This window comes from Lepidochelys kempii, chromosome 24 (genome assembly GCF_965140265.1).
Source record: "Lepidochelys kempii isolate rLepKem1 chromosome 24, rLepKem1.hap2, whole genome shotgun sequence".
In the NCBI taxonomy this organism is placed as follows: domain Eukaryota; kingdom Metazoa; phylum Chordata; order Testudines; family Cheloniidae; genus Lepidochelys; species Lepidochelys kempii.
The window spans coordinates 10142275-10167141 of NC_133279.1; the positions used below are offsets into that span (position 1 = coordinate 10142275).

The 24867-nt window shown below is 54.0% G+C and overlaps 1 protein-coding gene across 1 annotated transcript; it reads right to left on the reverse strand.

Annotated features, from left to right (window-relative positions):
• Positions 1-501: 501 nt before the first annotated feature.
• On the reverse strand, positions 502-24411 carry LOC140902700 (Fc receptor-like protein 3). The gene is made up of 14 exons (XM_073323052.1): positions 24381-24411; positions 23370-23384; positions 21123-21380; positions 19459-19725; positions 13325-13609; positions 11764-12051; positions 9813-10100; positions 9117-9419; positions 8028-8132; positions 7570-7597; positions 4857-4954; positions 3959-4027; positions 1152-1183; positions 502-1035 (listed from the first exon to the last, which is right to left on the reverse strand). The coding sequence occupies exons 1-14, from the start codon at positions 24409-24411 to the stop codon at positions 904-906; spliced, it is 2199 nt and encodes a 732-aa protein (XP_073179153.1). The 3' UTR covers positions 502-903.
• Positions 24412-24867: the final 456 nt, after the last annotated feature.

A 24867-nucleotide genomic window follows, 5' to 3' on the forward strand; every position in this document is an offset into this window, starting at 1 on the left:
GATGGGATGTTAGATGGGGTGGGATCTGAGTTACTACAGAGAATTCTTTCCTGGGTATCTGGATGGTGAATCTTGCCCATATGCTCAGGGTTTAGCTGATTGCCATATTTGGGGTTGGGAAGGAATTTTCCTCCAGGGCAGATTGGAAGAGGCTTTTTCACCTTCCTCTGCAGCATGGGGCACGGGTCACTTGCCCGAGGATTCTCTGCTCCTTGAAGTCTTTATAGCCAAGCTGGATGGAAAATCTCTCTCCCAGCTACAGGTTCCTGCAGTCCCCTAGTGAACAGACTTGCTCCCTGGGTATTACACTGACCCTGCTCTCTCCAGGATCAAGCCATGGATGAGTTTCTATTCAGCATGTCCTTGCGCAGGGTCATGCCTGGCTGGGAAGCACTGAGCTAGGCGAGCAGGACAGGCAGAGGGCACTTCCTGCGGGTCAGTCCCTGGGGACAAGGGTTGTACATAAAGCCATTTTAATGAAAGACTCTCAAAGACAAACCATGTAGCAAATGCAACCTTTATTGGCAGCAGGGCGGACTAGCCCAATTGTCACAAGTCCCACTGGGTCAGATCCTCCATGCACAACAGCCAAGCTGGCAACCCCCTGGGATGGATACCTGAGAGGCACAGACCCATCATAGGAATTAACAGAGATCAGGGCTGCTGCCCGGGCCCCTCAGCAAATCATCTGGTCGCGACGCCTCACTAGGCAGCAGCAGCACTAGGCAGACCTAGAGCATTTTCCTCCTTCTCTGCTCTGGCTTGTCAGTCCCAATGCAGAGGGCATCAGCCAGGGACAAGCTTCATTCCATGCCCTACATGCCAAGCAGGGGAGTGAAGGGTCAACGAGGCAGTCAGGCTCCCCGAGGCTGGGCCAGGGGATGGGCTGGGGTCTCTTGCAGGTCACAGGTGGGGAACATTTTCATAAATGTCATTGGCGGGTAGGGATCCCCCTTCTGGAGACCTCACTCCTGTGGCTGACTCCCAGGTGGGCTTGGGGTCCGCAAGCACAGAGTAGCTGACATAGTATTCCTCCTGGAAAGGGCACATGGACAGTGAGTGAGGTGACAGAGGCAGACAAAGGCCAGAGAGAGCAGCAGGGAGGGAGCAGCAGAACAGGGGGCGGGGGGGGGGGGGGGTGTTGCACTTACCTTGTCCCTTGACAGAATTCCCTTGGGTTTATCTGCAAGAGGAACAGGAGGGGATCAGGACTAGGCATTAACTTTCACCCCTTGAGCCCCCATCACCAGCAGTCCAGCCCCTCAGTGACCAGCCCCAGCTGTGGGATGGGTGTGAGACACAAAACTGAGGTGCTCGGGATCCCAGGACTCTGCCCCCTGGCACTGGCCAGATCCCAGCCTGGGGAGTTACATCCACCAACATAAATGCTAAGCAGGGTGAACCTGTTCAAGATGTCAGAGCCGTGCACTGCCAGCCCACCACCTGCTTCTGGAACCAAGTTCTGAGCAAGCCTTTGAAGGGTCTCTAAAGCCGAGATCACTTTTCCCATTCTTCCCATCCATCCAGTGGTTCACAGTCATGCTGGAAGGCCATAATGAGTGGGATCCCACAGGGATCAGTTCTGGGTCTGGTTCTGTTCCATATCTTCATAAATGATTTAGATAATGGCATAGAGACTACTCTTATAAAGTTTGCAGGTGATACCAAGCTGGGAGGGGTTGCAAGTGCTTTGGGGGATAGGATTAAACTTCAGACTGATCTGGACAAACTGGAGAAATGGTCTGAAGTAAATAGGATGAAATTCAATAAGGACAAATGCAAAGTACTCCACTTAGGAAAGAACAATCAGTTGCACACACACAAAATGGGAAATGACTGCCTAGGAAGGAGTGCTGCAGAAAGGGATCTGGGGGTCATAGTGGACCACAAGCTAAATATGAGTCAATAGTGTAAAGCTGTTGCAAAAAAAAGCAAACATCCTTCTGGGATGTATTAGCAGGAATGTTGTAAGCAAGACACGAGAAGTAATTCTTCCACTCTACTCCGCGATGATTAGGCCTCAACTGGAGTATTGTGTCCAGTTCTGGGCACCACATTTCAGGAAAGATGTGGACAAATTGGAGAAAGTCCAGAGAAGGGCAACAAAAATGATTAAAGGTCTAGAAAACATGACCTATGAGGGAAGATTGAAAAAACTGGGTTTGTTTAGTCTGGAAAAGAGAAGACTGAGAGGGGACATGAGAACAGTTTTCAAGTATGTAAAAGGTTGTCACAGGAGGAGGGAGAAAAATTGTTTTTCTTAAGCTCTGAGGACAGAACAAGAAGTAATGAGCTTAAATTGCAGCAAGGGAGGTTTAGGTTGGACATTAGGAAAAACTTCCAAATTGTCAGGGTGGTTAAGCACTGGAATAAATTGCCCCGGGAGATTGTGGAATCTCCACCATTGGAGATTTTTAAGAGCAGGTTAGACAAACACCTGTCAAGGACGGTCTAGATAATACTTAGTCCTGCCATGAGTGCCCGGGACTCAACTAGATGACCTCTCAAGGTCCCTTCCAGCCCTATGATTCTATTCCTCATGTTTGCGTTTGCCTCGGTGCTTCTGGATTCTGATGGGAAATGGAGACACAGGAGCCAAAACGCCAAAGGAAACACCACTCCCACAGTATTCCAGGCCTGAGCCGGATGCCAGGAGAGCCAGAAACCTCAGGAGAAATTTCCACCCAACAGATTCAGAAAAGCATCCCAATTCCAGCCCGTGAGATTCACCCAGCTCAGTATTTCCTGCTGGTTTAAAGGGACATGTTCAACTTGCAAATCACATTTATCTGCTGGTTTTGTAGTTATGACATTATGAGTAACACCTGAGATGACTGAAACTGTAAGAAGTTAGTGTAGAGAAAGTACTTTTTTCCATTTTTTGTGTTTATTTTATCATTTGACAGTGTGATACTCTGGCTACATGGGCTGTGTCCCCCCTACTAATGCCTCCTCCACACAGAGGACAAGAGCCTACTACTGCTACCAGCTTATGGACTTACTCTTTTAGGTCAAATGATAGAGGCCCATGCTTTTACTGCTAAAAGTCTCAGGTTCAAACTACACTGATGAGCCATGACTGGGGTTACTCAAACAGTAATTTCCTTGAACAATCAGTCAAGCACAGAAGAAAATGACTAACTAAGCAGACCCCCTTTAACATCCACAGGGGAGCACAGAATCCCTCTTCCTTTCGACTCGGGATGCACTGTTTAAAGGGGGCTCTCCCCCAAAACAGAATTGTTTGAAATTAGTCAATTTAAAAAAATTCAAGTTGACAGCGTCCCTTTAAGTGACTCGGATGTGGTATTCCCCGGCTTCCTGTCTTTCACTGTCCTGCCCTGTCGCTGTGCCATTTACACAGCTAGCACTACTCCCAAGGGGATGGATTTAGGGTAGGTGGAGAGAAGTGATCTGTACGGGTGAAATACACCCTGTGTTGCCTTTTAGGTTGTAAATGTGACTTGGGGTGCCCAAGCCGTGTGTGGAGGGAATTCCTCCCTCAAGGAACACATCCCTGCTGATCATCTGCTGTGTTCATTCTGCCCCTGTACACACACAGACAGAAGTCAGTGGCACAATCTAGACAACCAGATTCCAGGATTGTTTCTGTGTCACTCTGAAGCCTCGAGTGTCTGTTGAGTCAGAGTGAGGCCATGGAAACAGCTACAAGCAGGAGCAAGAGCTCTTTGTTCTTCAGGATTTCACCAGGGTCAAATCACTGCAAATCACAGTCTGTTACTGTCCATTTTTCAGTTCTCAGCCACTTCAGGCTTTTTACACTTTACGAATTACACCTGTATACCTGCACGGGCTTTCACCTGGGACCAGTTAATTGGCCTGCAGAGTCGCAGAGCAAGTGAGTGAAACGTTAGCTGCATCTGCCTGTCTCATCCCTTACATCTCTATTAAATCCTTTGTTGCCTCTTGAGGCAAGACACCGTCTTGTTCCACTCACCCACACTTCTTTTCTTGATGTTGACAACTGTATACTCCACATCTCCACTCTCCGGCTCCAGGGGACACACTGTGAAAACAAAGCCACATCTCACGTATGCCTTGCGCCCCTAGAGCAAGCGCCTGCGCTAGGCACCATCTGCCCTTCCTGCAGCTGCTATAGTGGGCCTGCTGCCCACTCCCGGAGGGCATCCCAGCAGCACGCCGACTTGCCACATTTCATTGGGATCCGACCAGGCTACAGCCACCTGGTGCCAGGTTGGAGCCAGCTCCCTGAAATGGTGCAAACTGTCTTCCCACCACAGCCCCATGCCAGGGATTGTGGGATAGGTACTCAGTGGGCGTTGCGATTGAAAGGATGGCATTAGTGGGGACGTGCAACGGCTCAGCATGACCCAGCATGGACACACTGAGCTGTTTGCACCCAAACAGGCTCAATTCCAAGGGGTCGGCTCAGTTCTCTGGCGCTGAGGGTTCTCAGCCAGGGACGCGCTCATTGCTCACTGGATTGCGGGGCAGGGTCCCAGCTGGGAGGGATCGGGGCTCCGAGGGGCCCAGTATGGAAATGGAGACCCCAGCCTGGGGAAGGCAGAGAATGCTGCTCTAGTGCAGACGAGGCCAACAAGGCCCTGGTATTAACCACACACTGGTATTAACCGTGGCTCCCTCGGAACAGCGGCCGGGGTCACAGAGCCATGTCTGACCAGTGCCTCCCAGCGGGGCCACAGGCTGTGTGGGACAACGGCAGAGATAGCTGCACAGCCATAGTACCAGGGCAGCTCTCCACAGCCTTGGCACCCCGTGCCCACGCCTCGGGGCAGGGGCACCGCCTCCTCTCTCTGGTGTCGGCCACAAGTAGGCCTCCAGCAGCATCATGTCTCCGGATTATTGCCCCTTACCATTGCCGTAAGATGGCTCCTCAGCATGGAGGCCCAAGCTCCCCAGTGGAGGAAGCCCCTGGCCAGGGGGTTCATGCTGGGCTGGGAGCCGTGTGTCCCTGGGTATAGGAAGACACAGTGAACACAGTGGAACAGGGCAGACATAGACCAGAGAGAGGAAGAGACGGCACGAGATGGAGAAGGCACGAAAACGCAGAGGGCCAGAGCTCGTACACACCGAGGGCAAGGCCAGGGCTTGAGTGTAATGAGAATGCAGCCCTGAACATTTCCAGGGGAAGAGGGGGAGGGGAGAGGGGTCCTGCGACTTTTGGATCCTGGGCCCTCCCCATCCTATCACTAAATGTGACTGTTGTATGAATCTAGTATCAGAAATGCACCTGGCCCTCTGTGGCCACCCCATTCCTGACAGGCAAAAACCCTGAATAAGCCCTGCCAACTGAGCCATGCCCTCTTCGTAGAATCATAGAATCACAGAATATTAGGACTGGAAGAGACCTCAGGAGGTCATCTGGTCCAATCCCCTGCTCAAAGCAGGACCAACGCCAACTAACTTTGTAGAACCACATCCTTAATAAAGGCCTATTGGCGTTCTTGGCTCCTCCCCTGCTGGGATTCTGTGCTGTAACCCCTTTTTTCTGGGACGGGGTCCTCTCCTGAGTGCCACAGGATTCTGGGGATGGATGAACAGACATCAGCCTGCTGGCCTCTGCTCAGCCAGAGGTGCAGATTGTCTCGGAACAGGCAGAGAAGAGCTGTTTCCAAGCAATATGCTCCTGTGGAAACAGATATTTTGACTCCAAGACATAATCATAGAATCATAGAAGATCAGGGTTGGAAGAGACCTAAGGAGGTCATCCAGTCCAACCCCTGCTCAAAGCAGGACCAACCCCAACTAAATCATCCCAGCCTGGGCTTTGTCAAGCCAAGCCTTAAAAACTCTAAGAATCGAGATTCCACCACCTTCCTAGGCAATCTGCCAGACCACATGTTGTTGCTGCCCACCCTGTGACGAAGGTTACCGCTGGAAGCTGAGAACAGTGGAGAGGCTAGGAAAATCCAAGGAGCCAGCTTCAGTAATGAAAAACTGGTTCTTACATCGCATAACAAGCAGGCGGTGAGTGTGCTGTCTCCAACCGCTGAACAAGTTGGGACCCAAATATTCAGGAGCAATCTGTCACTTTGATGCCTCCCCTTTTGCCTCAAGGTGAGTCAAGTTGGGTACAAAAATATCATAGAATCAGAAATGTCAGGCTGAAGGGACCTTGAGAGGTCAACTACAGTCCACCACCCTGAGGCAGGACTAAGGAAACTAGACCATCCCTGGTAAGTGCTTGTCCAACCTGTTCTTAAACCTCCCAGAGTTTAACTCCCCTTAGAGATAGAAAAGTTGTCCTCGTATCGAAGCCAAATTTCTCTTGCTGCAGATTAAGTCCATTACATCTTGTTCTGCCTTCAGTGGCCATGGAGAACAATTGACCACTGTCCTCTTTATAACAGCCCTTAACATATATGAAGACTGATCTTTTTGGTCTTCTTTTTTCAAGCCTATACATGCCTAGTTTTTCTAACCTTTCCTCATAGGCCAGGTTTCTTGCTGTCCTCTGAACTCTCTCAATTTATCCATATCTTTCTTAAAGAATGGCACTCAAAATTGGACCCAGTACTTCAGCTGAGGCCTCACCAGTGCTGAGTAAAGTGGGACAGTTACCTCACGTGTTTTGCATGCAACACTCCTGTTAATACCTCCCAGAATGAGATTTGCCATTTTTGCAAGGCATCACACTGTTGACACATTTAATTTGTGATCCTCTACAACCCCCAGATGCTTTTCAGGAGTTCTACTGCCTAGCAAGTTATTCCCCAGCCCTGGAGCACCCACTGAGTCGGTGCCTATGTTGGCCAAGATGGTCAGGGGTGCAACCCTATGCTCTGGATGTCCCTAGCTTCTGACTGTCAGAAGCTGGGACTGGACGATAGGGGGTGGATCACTCAATAACTGCCCTGTTCTATTCATTCCTTCTGGGGCACCTGGCATTGGCCACTGTCGGAAGACAGGATATTGGGCTAGATGGGCCATTGGTCTGACCCAGTATGACTGTTCTTATGTTCTATTGCTTCCCCCCATCAACTAGGCCAATAACTCTTTCAAAGAAGGAAATTAGGTTGGTATGGCATGACTTGTTCTTGACAAATCCACATTGGCTATTACTTATTATCCTTTTGTCTTCTAAGTTCTTACAGATTGGTTGTTTAATCATTTGTTCCAGTATCTTTCCAGGTATCGAAGTTAGGCTGATAGGTTTATAATTCCCCGGGTCCTCTTTGCTCCCTCTTTTAAAGGTAGGTGCCATGTTTGCCTTTCTCTGCTTCCCTATCCCTTGTGTGTCCTTCTGCACCAGCACAGTGTGGCTGTAAAATGCTGCTGCTCTGATGTGATGGCACTTTACACCCACATTGCACTGGGATCAATGACCCACAAGGTGCAAGGCAACGGAGAATCGGGCCCCAAAGCTTTCAGGTGAACGTGCTATATAGAGTCAGGTCCAGAGAGCCCACATAAAAAGGAGGGGAAGCAGCCTGGAGAGCCAAGAGCTGAAACCAATGGGTCACTTAATAATTAAATCATGACCCATTTAAATCAAAGCAACACTGAACCCATCCTTTCCCCTGCCCCAAACCTCAACATGCTTCACCCCGTCTGTGCCTGACTCACCTCTCCGGGGCATTGAAAACCATTCCTTCTGCAAAGCAAGTGAGAAAAAGGTGCATTAATCTCTCCAGACGTGTCACCTTGGCCATCAGGTCTGGGTCACTCTCAGGGGGAGTGAATGCAAGGCAGGGGGCATGGGTAATTCATTACAGGAGACAAGACACCAAATGTGACGGAAGGGATCAGCCTTTTCCCATTCAGGAGCCTCCTGGGCTAAAGCTGTGGGATGGGTTTGGCAAAAGGCCTAAATTACAGCAGAGCAAGCGTGAGGACAAAGGTCTAGAATTCATGGTGTGAATTTGGCAGGAAGATGGAATCCGCCCTGGCTCTGACCATTTCAAGCTCCCTTTCCCAGGGAGCGGCTGCATGGCCGAGACTCCCAGAGAAACTCAGAAACGGTTGTGAGTTTCCGAGCACCCGATGGATTGTGATAGCTGCACGCTGTGGAAGGAGCCACATACCTGCTTTCTTCCAGCACTTGAAGTAGAACACCAGAGCCGCAGCGACACCCATCAGGAACAGGAAGGAGACAGTCACAGGCACAGCCACCCGGGGGCTTGCGTGCTCTGGAGAAGACAAAGGGAACATGCCCAGATAAACACAGTGCTCCTGGAGAAGAGACTTCCTGACAGAAACCAACTGAGCCTTTTGAAGCACACCTCTGCCAGTGACCACAGGGCGCAGGGCCCAGTCCAATTGGTCAGGCCTCAGACCGGGAGCCAGGCACTTGAGTTCTCTTCAATTCTGCCTCTGATTCACTGTGCGGCCTTGGGCAGGTCCTGGCCCCATTCTGTGCCTCAGTTTCCCCATCTATATAAATCATAGATTTCAAAGCCAGATGGGGCCTCTGTGATCAAGTCTGACTTCCTGTACAGCACAGGCCCTTGAACCCCCAAAATAATTCCCATTTGAACTAGAGCATGGGGCCAGTGACCATGATCTGCTCTTTGGGAACTAGCAATGAGAAGCTCTGTTCTGGTCGCTATTGTAAGGATCATCAGAGAGAACAGGGCCACCACCAACAATCAGAGCCCTTCCATTTCTGGGTAAGGACTAAGGTGCAGGAGGCTCAGATTTTAATCTCTGCCTCTGTAGCTTTGGTTCTGGGTCAGATCCAAACCCAGCTTCCTTCCATTCCAGTGCAGCTGGAATCTCATGGGAACAGCTGATCTTGTGAGAGCTCTGCAGCCTGTGTCTAAGTCTGCACGAGGCGAGCCCATCTGGTTTTGGTGTCATTGTGATGGCCACCATCTTGGCCGACACACCAGGCATTGGACTGGGAACCTCCAGAGCTGAGAGCAGAAGCTGCTACACCTTGAGCCGAGCCTCTCTAGCAGGAGCTGTACTGGACCCAGCTCCTCTGTGGACCAGGCCCAGAGGGGACACGTAACACACACTGACCAGGGGGTTCCCCCTGGACATCCCATCCTGACGGGCAGCCCCGACGGGGTCTGGAATCTGAATTACAAACCTGAACGTGAACTGGACCTGACTCTAGATCCCAGCCTGGCCTCTCTCTCCCCTGTCCCTGAGCCACATTTTACAGGTACCTTTCACGGCGATGGCCAGGATCTCGCTGGGGGCCTGGAAGACTCTCTGGGGGCTGAGCTGGTTGCTGGCAATGCACTGGTAATTCCCTCCATGGCCCAGCTGTATAGACCCAAAATGCAGCGTGTTCCCCACGGCCGTGGGCAGGCCAAGCCCCGAGACTGCAGCCAGCTCCTCAGCGTTGTGAAGCCACTTGAACAGGGGGGTGGTGCCGGACTCCACCGAGCAGCTGAGATTCAGGCTTTCTCCAGCCATGACCTCTGGCCCCATGCGATCCGCGGTGATGGTGGCCCCGGACACGGGCACTGCAAGCACAAGGGAGACGGCCTGAGAGCAAGGCTGGGGGGTGGAGAGATGCTCCGTCACAGACACACCAGAAAGGGGTAACCCAGGCTGGGCCACACAGCAGAGAACAGGCTCCAGAGATAGTGGTGTCTGGACCTTGTCAACCCAAGGGGGCTCCCTTACCACAATGTGAGGATCGAGAGCAGAGTCCCGCAGCCCAGCAAGCGGCCCATCCTGCCCACCACACAGAAGCACCAGGGCAGCACTGAGGAACCCCTACGTGTGGGAGGCAGGATGCTGCCATGTCCCGCTCCCCACAGTCACCACCGCAGCTCGTCCCACCATCACCCTGGTCTACAGGCAGAGATCCCGCCCTCCCACCCCCCCAGAGAGCTCATGTGGAGCCAGCGTACCGAGCACAGAGAGGTGGAAGGAGGCGCTGCGCTGGGGGCCACTGGCCATGCCATTATCAGCCTCGCAGAAGTAGGTCCCAGAATCCCGCTCAGACGTCACATTCAGAGCGAGGGATCCCGGCCCTTGGGAACTGACCGTCCTGTTCCCCAGAGCAGCCCCCTCGTGATGAAACTGATAGACAATGGGGGCCGAGCCGCGGGGTGACTCGCACCGGATCTCCACCACGTCCCCGATGGCGGCCCAGGCACTGGCCGCGCTGACGGTCAGGTGAGGCAGGGACACTGGAACTGACAGAGAATCGGGGCAGGTCAGGACTCAGCCTGTACCTCAGGTTGCTGAGAGGAGGGGCGGGGAATTCACTAGGATTAGGAGCTTTCTGGGCGAGAGCATCTCCTGGCTCTGTGTCTGTGTAGTGCCCAGCGCCGTGGGCCGGGGACCTGGCTGGGCTTCTTGGCACTGCCCTGTACAGATATCAGGTCATTCGAAGGGAAGGACCATCGTGTTCTGAGGACCTGGCACTTCGGCCCATTTACCCCTCGTGTCACTGAGGCAGCAGGCTGCTCTAGGGTTGCCAACTTTCTAATCACACAAAACCAAACACCCAAGCCCTGCCCCTTCCCTGAGGCCCGCCCCCCGCCCCTTCCCTGAGGTTCTGCCCCCCACTCACTACATCCCCCCTCCCTCACTGGCTCGCTATCCCCCACCCTCACTGGTTGGGGTGCAGAGGGACGTGAGGGCTCTATCTGGGGGTGTGGGCTCTGGGCTGGGGCTGGGGCTGAGGGGTTCAGGGTGTGGGAGGGGGCTGCAGGTTGAGGCAGGGGGTTGGGGTGCAGAGGGAAGTGAGGGCTCCATATGGGGGTGCGGGCTCTGGGGTGGGGCCGGAGATGAGGGGCTTGGGGTGCAGGAGGGGACTCCAAGCTGGGGGTTGGGGCAGAGGGATTCAGAGTGTGGAGGAGGTCAGGGCTGTGGGCTAGGGGTGCAGGCTCTGGGGTGGGGCTGGAATGAGGGGTTTGGGATGCAGGGGGGGGGCTCTGGGTTTGATGGGGGCTCAGGGCTGGGGCAGGGGGTTGGGGTGTGGGGCTGGGGCACAGGCTTCCCTCCGGTAGCTCCCAATCAGCGGCGCCGCTGGGCGGGGCTAAGGCAGGCTTCCTGCCTGTCCTGATTCTGCGCTGTGCCCAGGAAGCAGCCAGTTCCCAGGCGGAGGTGTGGCAAGTGGCTCTGCACGCTGCTCTCACCCCGGGCACTGCCCCCACATCTCCCATTGGCTGCAGGTTCCCGCGGGAGTGCAGAGCCAGTGCTCAGGGCAGGGACAGCGCGCAGAGCCCGGTGCCCCTCCCGCCTAGGAGCCGGACCTGCTGGCAGGGGCGAAACGCGGAAGCCCAGCCAGGCCCAGCCACCTCCCCAGCCAGCTGCGATCCCACTGGGCACAAGCGTACCCCACACCAACCAGCTTGGCGCTCTGGCCCCTCTAGTGGTGTCTGGGCCACGCCTAGTGGTGGCTGAGCCTGCTACAGCCGTGGCTGCCGAGCTGGGGCTTTCACCTCAGGCAGGAGAGGCTTGCACATTTAGAGCCCAATCCCCAGTTCTCCCGGTTGCCAGCAGCCCACCCGAGGGCGCAGTGTAACATGCCCCATCTCTGCAGGGTGGGGAGGCTGGAAGTCGGCAGAGGTACCCCCCTGGGTCCGTGTGACGGGCCTCTCTGCCCTGTGGGGGAGTTTGACAAAAGTATTTCAACCAGCTCCATTCACAACCTCGTGCGGAGGCCACATCCCTCCCTAGGGCTTCCAGCTGCTACAGCCATGGGCCTCGCCCCTCTCAGCAGGCCCAAGCCAGCAACAGTATCCCCCCAATGCCCCTCTGCTGACCTTATGCCTAAGGAGAGTCTTTCATGCTCACCCAGGCAGGGGTAAAGCCCCTGTCACCCCAACACTCAGCTGGGACCTGGCTCACCCTTCACAGCAACTTTCACCCCTGGGCTTGGTGCTGGGGCATTGCCGTTGGAGGCCACGCAGTAATACTCCCCCGTGTCGGTCTCCGTGGCTGCAGGGATCTCATAGACCAGCCTCTGTGAGACCTGAGTCTCTGTCCTCAGAGCCTGACTGGAGCCCTTCCGGTGCCAGGAGAAGGTGATTGGCCCCGTGCCCAGAGACACAGAGCAGTTCAGCACCAGCCGCTCCCCTTCCATCACCTGCCCCCCGAGGGGCTGGACCTCCATGGAAACTCGGGACACTGGGATTCCTGTGGGAGAGGGGGACAAAGGAGGGCAGGACGTGCTGCGGTGACCCAAGGGATGAGCTCGGTGCCATCTGGACAGATCAGCACTTCTGCCCCCAGGTAAGGATGGGGGTCCTGTGTGTAGAGCATTGATTTGGGGAGGGGACAGAATGCAGGGCCCAGGCCCACAACACTATGGGTCATGGGCCCACATGAAGTGTGTGGTAAATCTGCTCAGGTTTGCAAAGGCTAGTGTATATATTGCAAATGTTAGTGCAAAGGCTCGTCTTGAGCAGTGAAAGACAGTATATTCCTGAGGTACAAGGCTGGGAGCTGGGGGGATTTGGCTGGTGCCTTACTCTGTGTGATTCATGAGTGGCTCTGGGAGCATTCATGCAATCTAGTTGGGTGCGAGGCTCCACATGTTGTTGTGCTGAGTGATCACAGCACCTGAAGGGGTTTGCTGCTTGTCACTAGCAAAGCATTGTGAGAGACAGCCTAGGCTGGAGAGTTAGGGGGCTCAGTGGTCCCACAGTTCCAGGCTGCACCCTGGGGATCCCGTCACAGTCAGAACCTGCAGCTGGGGGATAATCTGCCCTCATAGCAGGACCCAGCCTGGTCGCTGATAGTCAAATCATCTTGAGCCCTGACACATGAGGGTTAATCTGCCTGCCAAAAACATGCCCAGATCCACTTTGCACCATCAGTCAGTCTAGGCTCTGCCGTGATCCTGCTCTCACTGTGGCAAGGGGAGTTTTTCCATTGACTCCAATGGGAGAAAAACCAGGCTCTTTATCTGGGTCAGTCCCTCCTATCCCCTCAACTGGGTCAAAGTAGCAAATTAGAACAATCTAAGACAATGTCAACTGGCCTCTCTCCCTGAGGTCTCCAAACCGTTGCTTTGGCATCAAGTTCTCTGCCAAGATTTCATTGTATCCAGGGCCAGATTCTCACACGAGCTCAGCCCCCAGCATCCCCCACCCTGGTCGGGTTCTCCCACGAGCTGACGTGCTGTGCTCTTTTGGCCCTACGCGAGCAGAGCTGATTCAACTCCAGCCGCCGTTCCTGTGTCCTGAAGTCTGAAGCTCTATTTTGCATCATGGAATTTATCAGGGTCTTCCCTGCACCTCATATTTCAGCCTGCAAATGCCACTGGACTGTGGCAGGGGCAGGTTGGCCCCATGTGGGCTCAGAAGCCACAGAAAGCTCGGCATAGATTCCATGTAGTTTTCTTTCCATCCCAGATAGGTGGGAACCTTCAGAACCTGACCCCACCATCCCTGCCCCAGACACTCACGTTTAACAGCAATCTTTAACTTGGGACTCCATTTCCATACACTTGAGGTCACCGTCCGCACCACACAATGGTAATATCCTGAGTCCTGTAGCCCTGCCACTGGGATGTGGTAGTCAATGGAGCTCCTAGATCCTCCCAAGTCCCTGCTGTCTTTGTAGAAGAATCTCTGAAGCAATGTGTCCGATTTCTGGGGGTTGAGCTCTGTGACACACCTCAGGGTCACCGGGCTTCCTTCTATGGGGTCACCTGAGCCTGCTGCCCTCAGCACCGGAGACGAAAACAACTCTAGAAGCAGATCAAACTTGGTCACCAGCAGTGTTCAACGCCAGAGCCCAGGGTAGGCTTTGGAAACTACTGCATTTCAGACCGACAGACAGGGATCTACCCCCTGCCCATCCCTAAAATCTCCCATCACAATGAACCTGTTTCCCTGTGAGAGAACATTTCACTCTCATTTGGAGTCCTGATCCCCTGTAGCAGCCCGTCATTGACTTCCTGTTGGTTTTTAAAGCCTCTCACCACATCAGAACAGGCCTCCTTGGAGGGACCTTCTCCTGCTTTATCTACCATCGTGGCAGCTGGGAGCTCCAGAGATGGAACTGCTGATCCTGCAATGCTGGGCCAGGGGAGGTAGGGCCAGGACTCTGTGCAGATGGATGGGGAAGTCATGCCAGAGCAGGACCCCGGGCTGTTCTCTCTCCCTGTCAGCTCTCTGAGATTTGCGGGGGCTGGTTGTTTGTTGTGGTCTAAGGCTGGTTTCAGAGGTGGGGAGGGCAGGATTTCTGAGCCCACTTTGATATTTATTTATTGCTCCCGTTATTTAATAAATAACGTTGTTTGCGTTTGAATGCATGTTTTGTTCTTTGTCTTCTGAGGCCCCCCTGAGGGAGGAAGGTAGCAGGTGCCAGATGATCATTTGTGAGGAGCGGGAGGGAGAGCTCAGTGGTTTGAGCATTGACCTGCTAAACCCAGGGTTGTGAGTTCAATCCTTGAGGGGACCATTTAGGGATCTGGGGCAAAAATTGAGGATTGGTCCTGCTTTCAGCTGTGGGTTGGACTAGATGACCTCCAGAGGTTCCTTCCAACCCTGAGATTCTATGAGGTCATTATTAGGTATTGTCTTTCATTGTAGGTTTATCTAACCCCACTTGCTTTGCTCTGTGTAGACATACAGATATTAAAATATTTCTCAAACATACATTGTTAGCAGCTATGGCTCTTGCTCCTTCTTTGCAGAGGTGGATTAGGGGTTTGTGGGGCCCTGGACCAGAGCAAGTGGACTGGGCAAGCCTCATCTGGAGTACTGTGTCCAGTTTTGGGCCCCACACAACAAGAAGGATGTGGATAAATTGGAGAGAGTCCAGCGAAGGGCAACAAAAATGATTAGGGGTCTAGAACACATGACTTATGAGGAGAGGCTGAGGGAACTGGGATTGTTTAGCCTGCAGAAGAGAAAAATGAGGGGGGATTTGATAGCTGCTTTCAACTACCTGAAAGGGGTTTCCAAAGAGGATGGCTCTAGACTGTTCTCAATGGTAGCAGATGACAGAACAAGGAGTAATGGTCTCAAGTTGCAGTGGGAGTGGTTTAGATTGGATATTAGGAAAAACTTTTTCACTAAGAGGGTGGTGAAACACTGGAATGCGTTACCTAGGGAGGTGGTAGAATCTCCTTCCTTAGAGGTTTTTAAGGTCAGGCTTGACAAAGCCCTGGCTGGGATGATTTAACTGGGAATTGATCCTGCTTCGAGCAGGGGGTTGGACTAGATGACCTTCAGGGGTCCCTTCCAACCCTGATATTCTATGATTTTATGATTCTAAGTGGGGGCCCCTCCCCACCACTTCTGCCTGAAGTCACACTCCACCCCCACTCACCCCCCGGCACTCATGCTGGGGAGTGGGGTCGGGGCGTAGGGGCTTCCCCTGCTCCCCAGCAGGAGCACTGGTCGAGTGGGGGGAGCGGGTCAGGGCATGGACGCACCCATTTTTCCAGGGGCCCCCCAATTGGCCCAGGCCCCTGAGCATGGGTCCCATTGGCCCAGTGGCTAATCTGCCACTGATTCTCTGCCCTTCTGTCTGCAGCAAGTAAGATTGTCACCACTCACCCTTATGCATATTCCAAACCCTTAGCTTCCCCTCAGAGCTAAAGCCAATGAGAGTCAGTAGTCCCAACCCAACAGGTGGGACATCTTGTCTGGGGGGCATTAATTAGGCTAAAGTTAAAATACTCAGCTCCCAGGAAAGGAAGCTCTGCAATATGATAAGGAATCTTCCAACTAAACCAAAGACTCCCATCATTCACTTGTGGCTGACTCCCATCTCTTTCAGTCTAGCTAAGGAAACCCCCTGCCAGGCGACTGACAGGAATAACTACTCCTTTTCTCATGCAGAGTGCCCTCTGTCTCCTATGTGTGAACCAAGGGCCAAGAAGGAGTATGGAAGCTGTGGGAGTTAAATCAACTAGAGCCAACTGACTGGGAGACCTGGAAAACTGAAGGTCAAATGGGATAAACCCCCTGTTTCCCCAAGAAATCCAAACTACCCTGCCTTCACCTCCAGCCCCACTGCACGTTTGTTTGCCTGATTTATCTCTGGGTGAATAATCTGTCTTGTTCCTCTGATACAATGTCTCATATTCAGCAGTCTCTCGTTGGAGTCTGTTGCTTCTGATGAAGTGAGCTGTAGCTCACAAAAGCTTATGCTCAAATATATTTGTTGGTCTCTAAGGTGCCACAAGTACTCCTTTTCTTTTTGCGAATACAGACTAAAGCTCATGCTCAAATAAATTGGTTAGTCTCTAAGGTGCCACAAGTCCTCCTTTTCTTTTTGCGAATACAGACTAACACGGCTGTTACTCTGAACTCTGAAACCTGTCATATCCAATGATAATCCCTGGAAGATGTGACTTGGAAGGTATTAGATACAATCAAAGAATGTCTGACCCATGTCCATTGATTTAGAGGACTATAAGAGGTTGTTCATTTCCTTTCTAATGGGTTGCTGCGCTCTAGAAGTGACAACTATTGTATAGCACAAGCAAGAGACAGGAATGTTAAGAGGTATAAGCACGTAAAAGTGAGGAGCCCAGTCCATCGTCCAGGCTAATACTGAAATACAATCCATGGAATAAATGAAACCTTCTGACTAACAGGAGCATCGAAGAGACAAGGTGGGGGAGGTAATATCTCTTATTGCCTCAACTTCTGTTTTTGAGAGAGACAAGCTTTCATGCTTACAATTCAGCGCACTGAATTCCCCAATAACAACTATGTGGGTGAAATGAGACAATCACACCACCAGGGGTGGGGAACCTTTTTTCTCTCTGGGGCCACTGACCCACAGAAAAACTCAGTTGTGGGCCACACACAGCCCCGCGGGGGAGCACAGAGGCTTGGGGCTTCCCGTAGGCTCCAGGGTGGGGCTAGAAATGAGGGATTCAGGGTGTGGGAAGGGGCTCCGGGCTGAGGCAAGGGGTTGGGGTGCAGGAGTGGGTGAGGGCTCCAGCTGGGGGTGCGGGCTCCGAGGTGGGGCTGGGAATGAGGGGTTTGGAGTGCAGGAGTGGGCTTAGGGCTGGGGTAGGGGTTTGGGGTATGGGAGGAGGTTCGAGGTGCTGGCTCCAGGAGGGAGTTTGGGTGCCGGAGGGGGCTCAGGGCGGGGGCAGGGAGTTCGGGCTGCGGGCTCAGGCCATGCGGCACTTACCTCAAGTGGCTCCCAGCCGGTGGTTCAGTGGGGCTCCAGGAAGCAGATGGCCTGTCCGGTCTGTAGGCAGAGGCACGGCCAGGCGGCTGCCCCCACAGCTCCATTGGCTGCAGTTCCCGGCCAAAGGGAGTTGCAGAACCAGCGCTGAGGGCAGGGGCAGCACACGGAGCTTCCCTGATCACCCCTTTGCCTTGGGGCCACAGGGACATGGTGGCTGCTTCCAGGAGCTTGCCACAGGCCAGAGACTTGCCACAAGCCAGATGAAATTAAGCAGTGGGCCAGATCCAGCCCACGGGCTGTAGGTTCCCCACCCCTGCACTACGCTCTCAAATGAACTCACACAGAAACATGACAGAAGACAAAAAAGCCCTATCACCTGTGGGTGAACACGTTTCACAGAACGATCACTGCATATCTGACCTCTCAGTCCTTGTCCCCAAAGGAAACCTGCACAACACCTTCAAAAGATGAGCCTGGAAACTTCAATTCAGAACTTTGCTAGACACTAAAAATCATGGACTGATAGAGACACTGGATTTATGGCTTATTACAAGAATCTACAACACCCTAACCTCCCCCCTACAGTTTCCTCCCCCTATGACAGAAGGGATGTTAACTGGCCACTTCCCCTTGAATGGTCCCTTGAAATGTGTTAATTCCTGATGCTAAACAATCTGTCCCACTTTATATTTAGCTGTGACACTTTCGGTACCTTTCCCAGACCTGGCGAAGAGCTCTGTGTGGTTCGAAAGCTTGTCTTTCTCACCAAGAGAAATTTGTCCAATAAAAGCAACTATTTCACCGCACTCCTTGTCTCTCTAATATCCTGGAGGGACCAACAAGGCTCCACTGCATAGGAGCATCCAAGAAATTTGTCATGTCCCAACACCATCTGCTGGATACTGATGGAAGCAGCTGAAAAATGGAGAGCTGAAATCTGAGTGCCTGTTTACCAGGGCCAGATAAAAATAAGAGGGGCTATACTCTGTGAGCACATGTGGACCTCAGAGCTTTGCTAAACCCCCATGTGGGAAAGACTCTCTCCCCTCTCCCACACATCATGGTCACAGCATGAAGCAGAGTTGACTGAACCTAACAATAAACTGCTGAATCCAGAAGTGTGACCGGACGCCCAGACCAGCTGGGTGGAAAGGACTCTCCCCTATGTCAGGGTTACCGGGGTCAGGAGAAGTGGTGAGATTTCATTTCAAATATGTGTTTCTCCTGCTATTCTTGAATATGACAAACTGCAGATTAGCTGGTTGAGTCTGCGTTCTTTAGTGAGCCCTCACTAACTAATGCCATGTGCAGGGGTCTCTGACCTAAGCCCAGGCAAACTGGCCTAAGAGAGATTTAAAACAATACCTTTACGCAATCACTTTTGGTATTTTAAATTTGTGCCTTTCACACCAAACTATTTAACTAGCAGGGCCACACGCTGAGCCTTATAAGTGCCTTCGAGACAAGCGTACCCTTCCCCCTTGGAGAAATCCTGGAAGTGTGAGAAATGTATCAGAGGGACTAAAGAACTGATGAATGTAAATAAATGTCATAAGAAATTTTGGTGATCTGTGCTCTTCCTCGGTACACCTGCTGAGCCTCAATGCTAGTCTATAACAGTTGTAAGAGTGTATTGGTGTGTTCAGTGCATGCCTAGAACACTGGTTGTGTGTACACTTGACTGGTGCCGTGTTAATGGTAGACTGGTGTGGTCCGGAGTGAATTAATAAACTGTTGATTGGTTAAGAATAACCAAGTGACCTGTTCTGAGAAATACTGGCCCAGGTAAAAGCTGACCTGAAAAGAACCTAGCATTACAATGAGTAAGCTAAGCGCTCATGGGACTCTGTAGAAGGGGTTATCCTGTTTAGGTTCCATTCCAATACTGGCTACAGCTCTTATCACATTGGCAAATCGAGTCTGTTAGTTCTCAGCTTTAAAATCAAACCGGCACCTTGGCACGTTCCTAAAATGGATCCATTTTACGCTGACGCCCGTCCCTGCCTGCTGCGCTGTAATGCTCCTGTTCCTACAGCTAGAGATAAAGGGCCCAATTCTGACCTCACTTACCCCTGGGGACGTCAGTTGTAGCAGCCAGTGCAGCTACGTCAATGTCAAAGCAAGGGGAGACCAGATTTTGGACTAAAGTCACTTGGCCAAATTATGATTCTCCTAATGGCAGCTAGGTAAAGGCAAAGCCTTCCCCGCCAAGGAAGCTGGGGCAGGATGTCCACTGCTTATTGTATGAAGAAAGAGGTGCCGGACTCAAGCAATAGTGACGGGGTCCTCTGCACCACATGACCTCGCACACACCATACGTGCGAGGTCACACCTTGCACCACTGACAGAAGATGCACCAGGCTCAGCTCTGAGTATGTCCTGTGTGCTGAGACTGCCCCCTCTCTGCCCAGCCCCCCACTCACAAAAATTCCTCACCTTGGACAGAAATAGACACCACAGGAGAAATTTTTTCAGAAATCATGAATATAGTTTTCACTGATCCTGTGCAGTGATATTTGCCACTGTCACTTGTCCTTGCTTGTTTGATGGACAGCTCTGAGTTCACATAGGGTGGAGTAATGTATGCTTCATTTCTGTAATATTTTATCCCAGATACCTCTGCTCCCTTCCATCCGTAGCACCTCAGGTGCAGCGGGTCCCCTTCGAACACAGCATAGTAAGGGGCCTGGAGAATCAGCCACTCTGAAAGAGAGACACCGAGAGCCAATGGCGGGTTACTGCATGGCCCAACAGGGCCCGTGCCCAGGGGCCCCAGCCAATTTGGGGCCCGAAGAAAAATCTCCCCCTGCCATGGCCATGGGGCTGGAGGAGCTCTTGCTGCCCGCCGTGGCCCCAAGGCACAGAACTTCTCCAGTCTCGGGGCTGCAGGGTGGGGGGGAAATGAGGGGTGGACGGAGGGGTGGAAAGGAGCAAGCAGGGGGAGGCGCCATGGGGGAAGGGTGGAATGGGACAGGGCCATGGGCGGAATGGGTGGGGGCTGCAGGGGGAAGGGACAAAGCTGGGCTGGGTGTGGAATGGGGGCAGGGCCATGGCAGAAGGGGCTGGGCCACGGCTCCAGCACCGGGCTCCTCCCGCGACTTGCTCCAGCCCAGGGCTCCAGGAGACCTTAATCCGCCTCTGCTGAGAGCAGGAGCTCCAGGAGATCATGGCACCAGGGAACTCAGTGCGCTCAGTTCTGCAGGCTGTGGGCTGCAAGTCACACTCACCCTTTGCAGGGAGGGAGAGAGAGAGTCAGGCAAAAAAGTTCCCCAGGCCGCAGGTAAAAGTGAACCACAAGAAAATCCTTTCTAGCCAAGAGAAAGACAGACATTAAGTTGCCCTGGTAAGGAGGGGCAGGCGTGCCAAACAACCGCAAGAGGGGTGAGTCCAGGCTGAGCGAGGGGGAGGCAGGAGACAGGGTCAGGGCTCTGGAGAGAGAGCTCGGGAGGGAAACAGCATCAGAGGAGGTGGGATAGCAGCTCCCAGAGGGGGAAGGAGGGGGCTGTGCCCGCTGGCCTGCAGCGTGGAATTTGGGAGCAAACCCAGATTCTATTGACTGATCCCCCACCACAGCCCAAGCCAGGAGCAGCCTCCCCAGGCTGCAGGGATGGGAGCATGCCTGCCCCACTGCTGCTCCGGCTCCAGTGAGCTGGGGGCAGGTGCCCCAAGGCCTTTCTCCTGCAGCCGGGGGGCCTCCACGTAGGGTGTGACCACCCGTCCCTTATTTTAAGGAACACCCCTTGACCATTTGAAATATTAAATTGAAGCTTACGACAATTGCACTGTATTCCAGAGGGCAGGAGAAATGTACACGTGGGAGAACAACATGCTCTGCTAAGGGAAATGGTGTTTTCTTAAATTGTCCCTTATTTTTCATGTAGTTTTCCCTAATTTCCATCCAATAAAAGTGGCCACCTGACCTGCAGGCTAGATCCCTGCCAGACCCCGAGTGGAGCTGTGGGCAGGTAGCTGGCAGCATCTCCCTCCACTCACTGCTTCAGGAGCTGGGTTTGCCCCACTGCAGAGTGGGCAGCAGCTCCACAGTGCCCCACAGGTCAGAGCAGAGCAGAAAGGCTTCGACCTGCTGTTACGTGACTCACTTTCAGAAATGGTCAGCAGAACGGGGTCGCTTTGCCCGGAGCCAGGAGCCTTGCACTGGTATCTACCTGCATCACTCATCTTTGTCTTTTCAATTCTGAAGCTATTTTTTACTGTGTTTCTGAATGGCTTGTTGTTGTGATACCATGCGAAATTCCGTCCAGGAGAGTGGGATGTGCTGCACGTCAGAGTAACGCTCTGCCCTGTAAACACTGTGCTCCATGGAGGGTTAAGGGTCAGCGTGGCCTTTTGTGCAGTCGCTGTAGGGCCGGCAGAGAGGGAGGAGACAACAGGACAGAGCTGCCCTCAGGGTAAAGGAGGAGATGAGCCCCATGGCCTCAGCACGGGAGGCTGGAGCCAGGGAACTGCGCAGGGGTACGCTCTAGGCTGGGATTGCCAAAGGGGTTAGGCACCTGACTGCCTGGGCAGTGCCCCTGGTTATCAAGTATTGTTTAGCACTGGGGAGAGGGCGATGTTACGGTAATGCCACATGGCATCCAAGTCCTGTTTAGCATTAGGGGGTACTGGGATAATGTCCCAGTGGCGCTCCCTTGGTACCCAGGAACTGTCTAGTACTAGGGGCAGTAGGATAGTGTCATAGCAGCACCCCCAGTAGCCAGGTATTGTCAGGTACTGTGGAGCAGTGGGGAAATGTCACAGCAGCCCCCCATACCCAGGCAGTGTCTGGTGATAGGGGGCAGTGGGGTAATGTCACAGCAGACCCCGTAGCCGGGTACTGTCTGGTGATACGGGGCAGTGGGGTAATGTCACGGCAGACCCCATAGCCGGGTACTGACTGGTGATAGGGGGCAGTGGGGTAATGTCACAGCAGACCCCATAGCCGGGTACTGTCTGGTGATAGGGGGCAGTGGGATAATGTCACGGCAGACCCCGTAGCCGGGTACTGTCTGGTGATAGGGGGCAGTGGGATAATGTCACGGCAGACCCCGTAGCCGGGTACTGTCTGGTGATAGGGGGCAGTGGGGTAATGTCACGGCAGACCCCGTAGCCGGGTACTGTCTGGTGATAGGGGGCAGTGGGGTAATGTCACGGCAGACCCCGTAGCCGGGTACTGTCTGGTGATAGGGGGCAGTGGGATAATGTCACGGCAGACCCCGTAGCCGGGTACTGTCTGGTGATAGGGGGCAGTGGGGTAATGTCACGGCAGACCCCGTAGCCGGGTACTGTCTGGTGATAGGGGGCGGTGGGGTAATGTCACGGCAGACCCCGTAGCCGGGTACTGTCTGGTGATAGGGGGCGGTGGGGTAATGTCCCGGCAGACCCCGTAGCCGGGTACTGACTGGTGATAGGGGGCAGTGGGGTAATGTCACGGCAGACCCCGTAGCCGGGTACTGACTGGTGATAGGGGGCGGTGGGGTAACGTCCCAGCAGACCCTGTAGCCGGGTACTGTCTGGTGATAGAGGGCAGTGGGGTAATGTCACAGCAGACCCCGTAGCCGGGTACTGGCTGGTGACAGGGGGCAGTGGGGTAATGTCACAGCAGACCCCGTAGCCGGGTACTGTCAGGTGATAGAAGGCAGTGGGGTAATGTCACGGCAGACCCTGTAGCCGGGTACTGTCTGGTGATAGAGGGCAGTGGGGTAATGTCACAGCAGACCCCGTAGCCGGGTACTGTCTGGTGATAGGGGGCAGTGGGGTAATGTCACAGCAGACCCCGTAGCCGGGTACTGTCTGGTGATAGGGGGCGGTGGGGTAATGTCACAGCAGACCCCGTAGCCGGGTACTGTCTGGTGATAGAGGGCGGTGGGATAATGTCCCGGCAGACCCCGTAGCCGGGTACTGTCTGGTGATAGAGGGCAGTGGGATAATGTCCCGGCAGACCCCGTAGCCGGGTACTGTCTGGTGATAGAGGGCAGTGGGATAATGTCCGAGCAGACCCCGTAGCCGGGTACTGTCTGGTGATAGAGGGCAGTTGGGTAATGTCACAGCAGACCCCGTAGCCGGGTACTGTCTGGTGATAGAGGGCAGTGGGGTAATGTCACAGCAGACCCTGTAGCCGGGTACTGTCTGGTGATAGGGGGCAGTGGGGTAATGTCACAGCAGACCCCGTAGCCGGGTACTGTCAGGTGATAGGGGGCAGTGGGGTAATGTCCCAGCAGCACCTCCTGGTACCCAGGTACTGTCTAGTATTTGAGAGCAGGGGCAGCACCCCCTGGTACCTGCACGTTAGGGGTTGGGGCCCCTGCAGTTTATGTTAGCAGGAATATTCAGAGATGAGCAGGACTCACCAGCTAGGCCAAGGGCTGCAAAAGAAATGAGAAGGAATGAGGCTTAGTGCAGTCTGTTTCCCGCAACACCAGGGCGGGGGCTGTTATGGGAAGTCCTCTGGCCTGGGTCAAGCAGCTGCTCAGACACGGGGATCACTGAGGTCCCTTCTCGCACCACAATCTAGGGAGGGAGCCTGCTCCCCAGGCTGTCAGAGCCTTCACCTCCCCTGCACATGGGGACATGGAGCCCACCCGGGCCAGGGGCTCCTCCAAGGCCCGTCTGGGGGAGTGCGGGGAAGAGATCCCAGGCATCCAGACTCCTAGAGCTGCACCATCGGGACTAAGCACAGACCAGATCCCGGCTGGGATGGGCTCAGGGTGAGTCCATGGACTCAGAGCGCTGCCGGGCCTGCGCCCGGTTCGTCACACGTGAGACACCTGCTGGCAGCACATCCCAGCTACCCCAGCAGCTCACCCGCCCCACCCCACTGTGCCCGGCCCCACTGCCTCACTGGCACTGGCCATGGCATATCCCTCTGTAGGACCAAGATCCCTCCTGGTACCAGAGCCCACCTCTCTTCATTCCCCAGAGTGTGAAGATCTCAGAAGCCAGCAAACCCAGGGGAGCCCACACTGAGCTGGGCAGGACACCTGCTGCTCCCCTGGCGTCCCCAGCTCTGCGGCTCGGTGAATGGGGCTGATGTCTCGCCTTCTCTCGGACAGTGAAATGTCTTCCCTGGCCGTCACCAAACCTCATACCCACAGCTAAAATGGCCCATTCCTTGGCACTATCTGCCCCCTTGGGGCTGTCTGCAGACTGGCCAGGGACTGAATGGGCCATGGAGACTGAGTCCCCCTCTCTGTTCCTGCAGCAGGGGGAATCGCTCTGAATCTCACTAAACTCCTCTGGGACAGCTGCTCCCCCGTGCAGCCTGCATGGGCTGTCAGCGCCCTGGGACTGCAGTACAATCACCCAGCCCTCCTGCCCACCCCCATGGCCCCCCAACACCCAGCCCCCCAGCCCCTACTCACCCAGCACAAGCAGCTCTGCCCTCCCCAGCATCCTGGACGCTGTGAAAGGAGCCGACCCACACACGTAGTGCAGCAAAACATGCTCCCCTTTGCATAACCTCTCTGCTGGGGAAAGGGGAAGGAAGCAGCTTTCCCTTTCGCATAAGGGCTGCACCTTTCGCCCAGCTAGGGTGACCAGATGTCCTGATTTAATAGAGACAGTCCCGATATTTGGGGCTTTTGCTTATATGGGCACTTATTACCCCCCAGCCCCGATATAGGCATCTATTACCCGCCACCCCCGATATAGGCACCTATTACCCCCACCCCCGATATAGGCACCTATTACCCCCCGACTCCCATCCTGATTTTTCACACTTGGTATCTGGTCACCCTATGCCCAACCCAGGGTCCGGAGCCAGCTGAGGGGAGCTCAGCACTCCCTCACAGCCAGCCTGGGATGGGGCTGCCGCAGCCCTGGGGGTGGGCTGCTACCCGTCACCTCTCC

Bases quoted from the DNA above. Each gene is read 5' to 3' on its own strand.
- LOC140902700 (XM_073323052.1), bottom strand. From the start codon at position 24,411: ATGCTGGGGAGGGCAGAGCTGCTTGTGCTGG. The intron at 9,420-9,812 runs GTACGCTGGCTC...TTGTGCTTGCAG, and splicing joins CTTCCACCTCTCTGTGCTCG to TGCCCGTGTCCGGGGCCACC. The intron at 8,133-9,116 runs GTACCTGTAAAA...TGTCTTCTCCAG, and splicing joins CCTGGCCATCGCCGTGAAAG to AGCACGCAAGCCCCCGGGTG.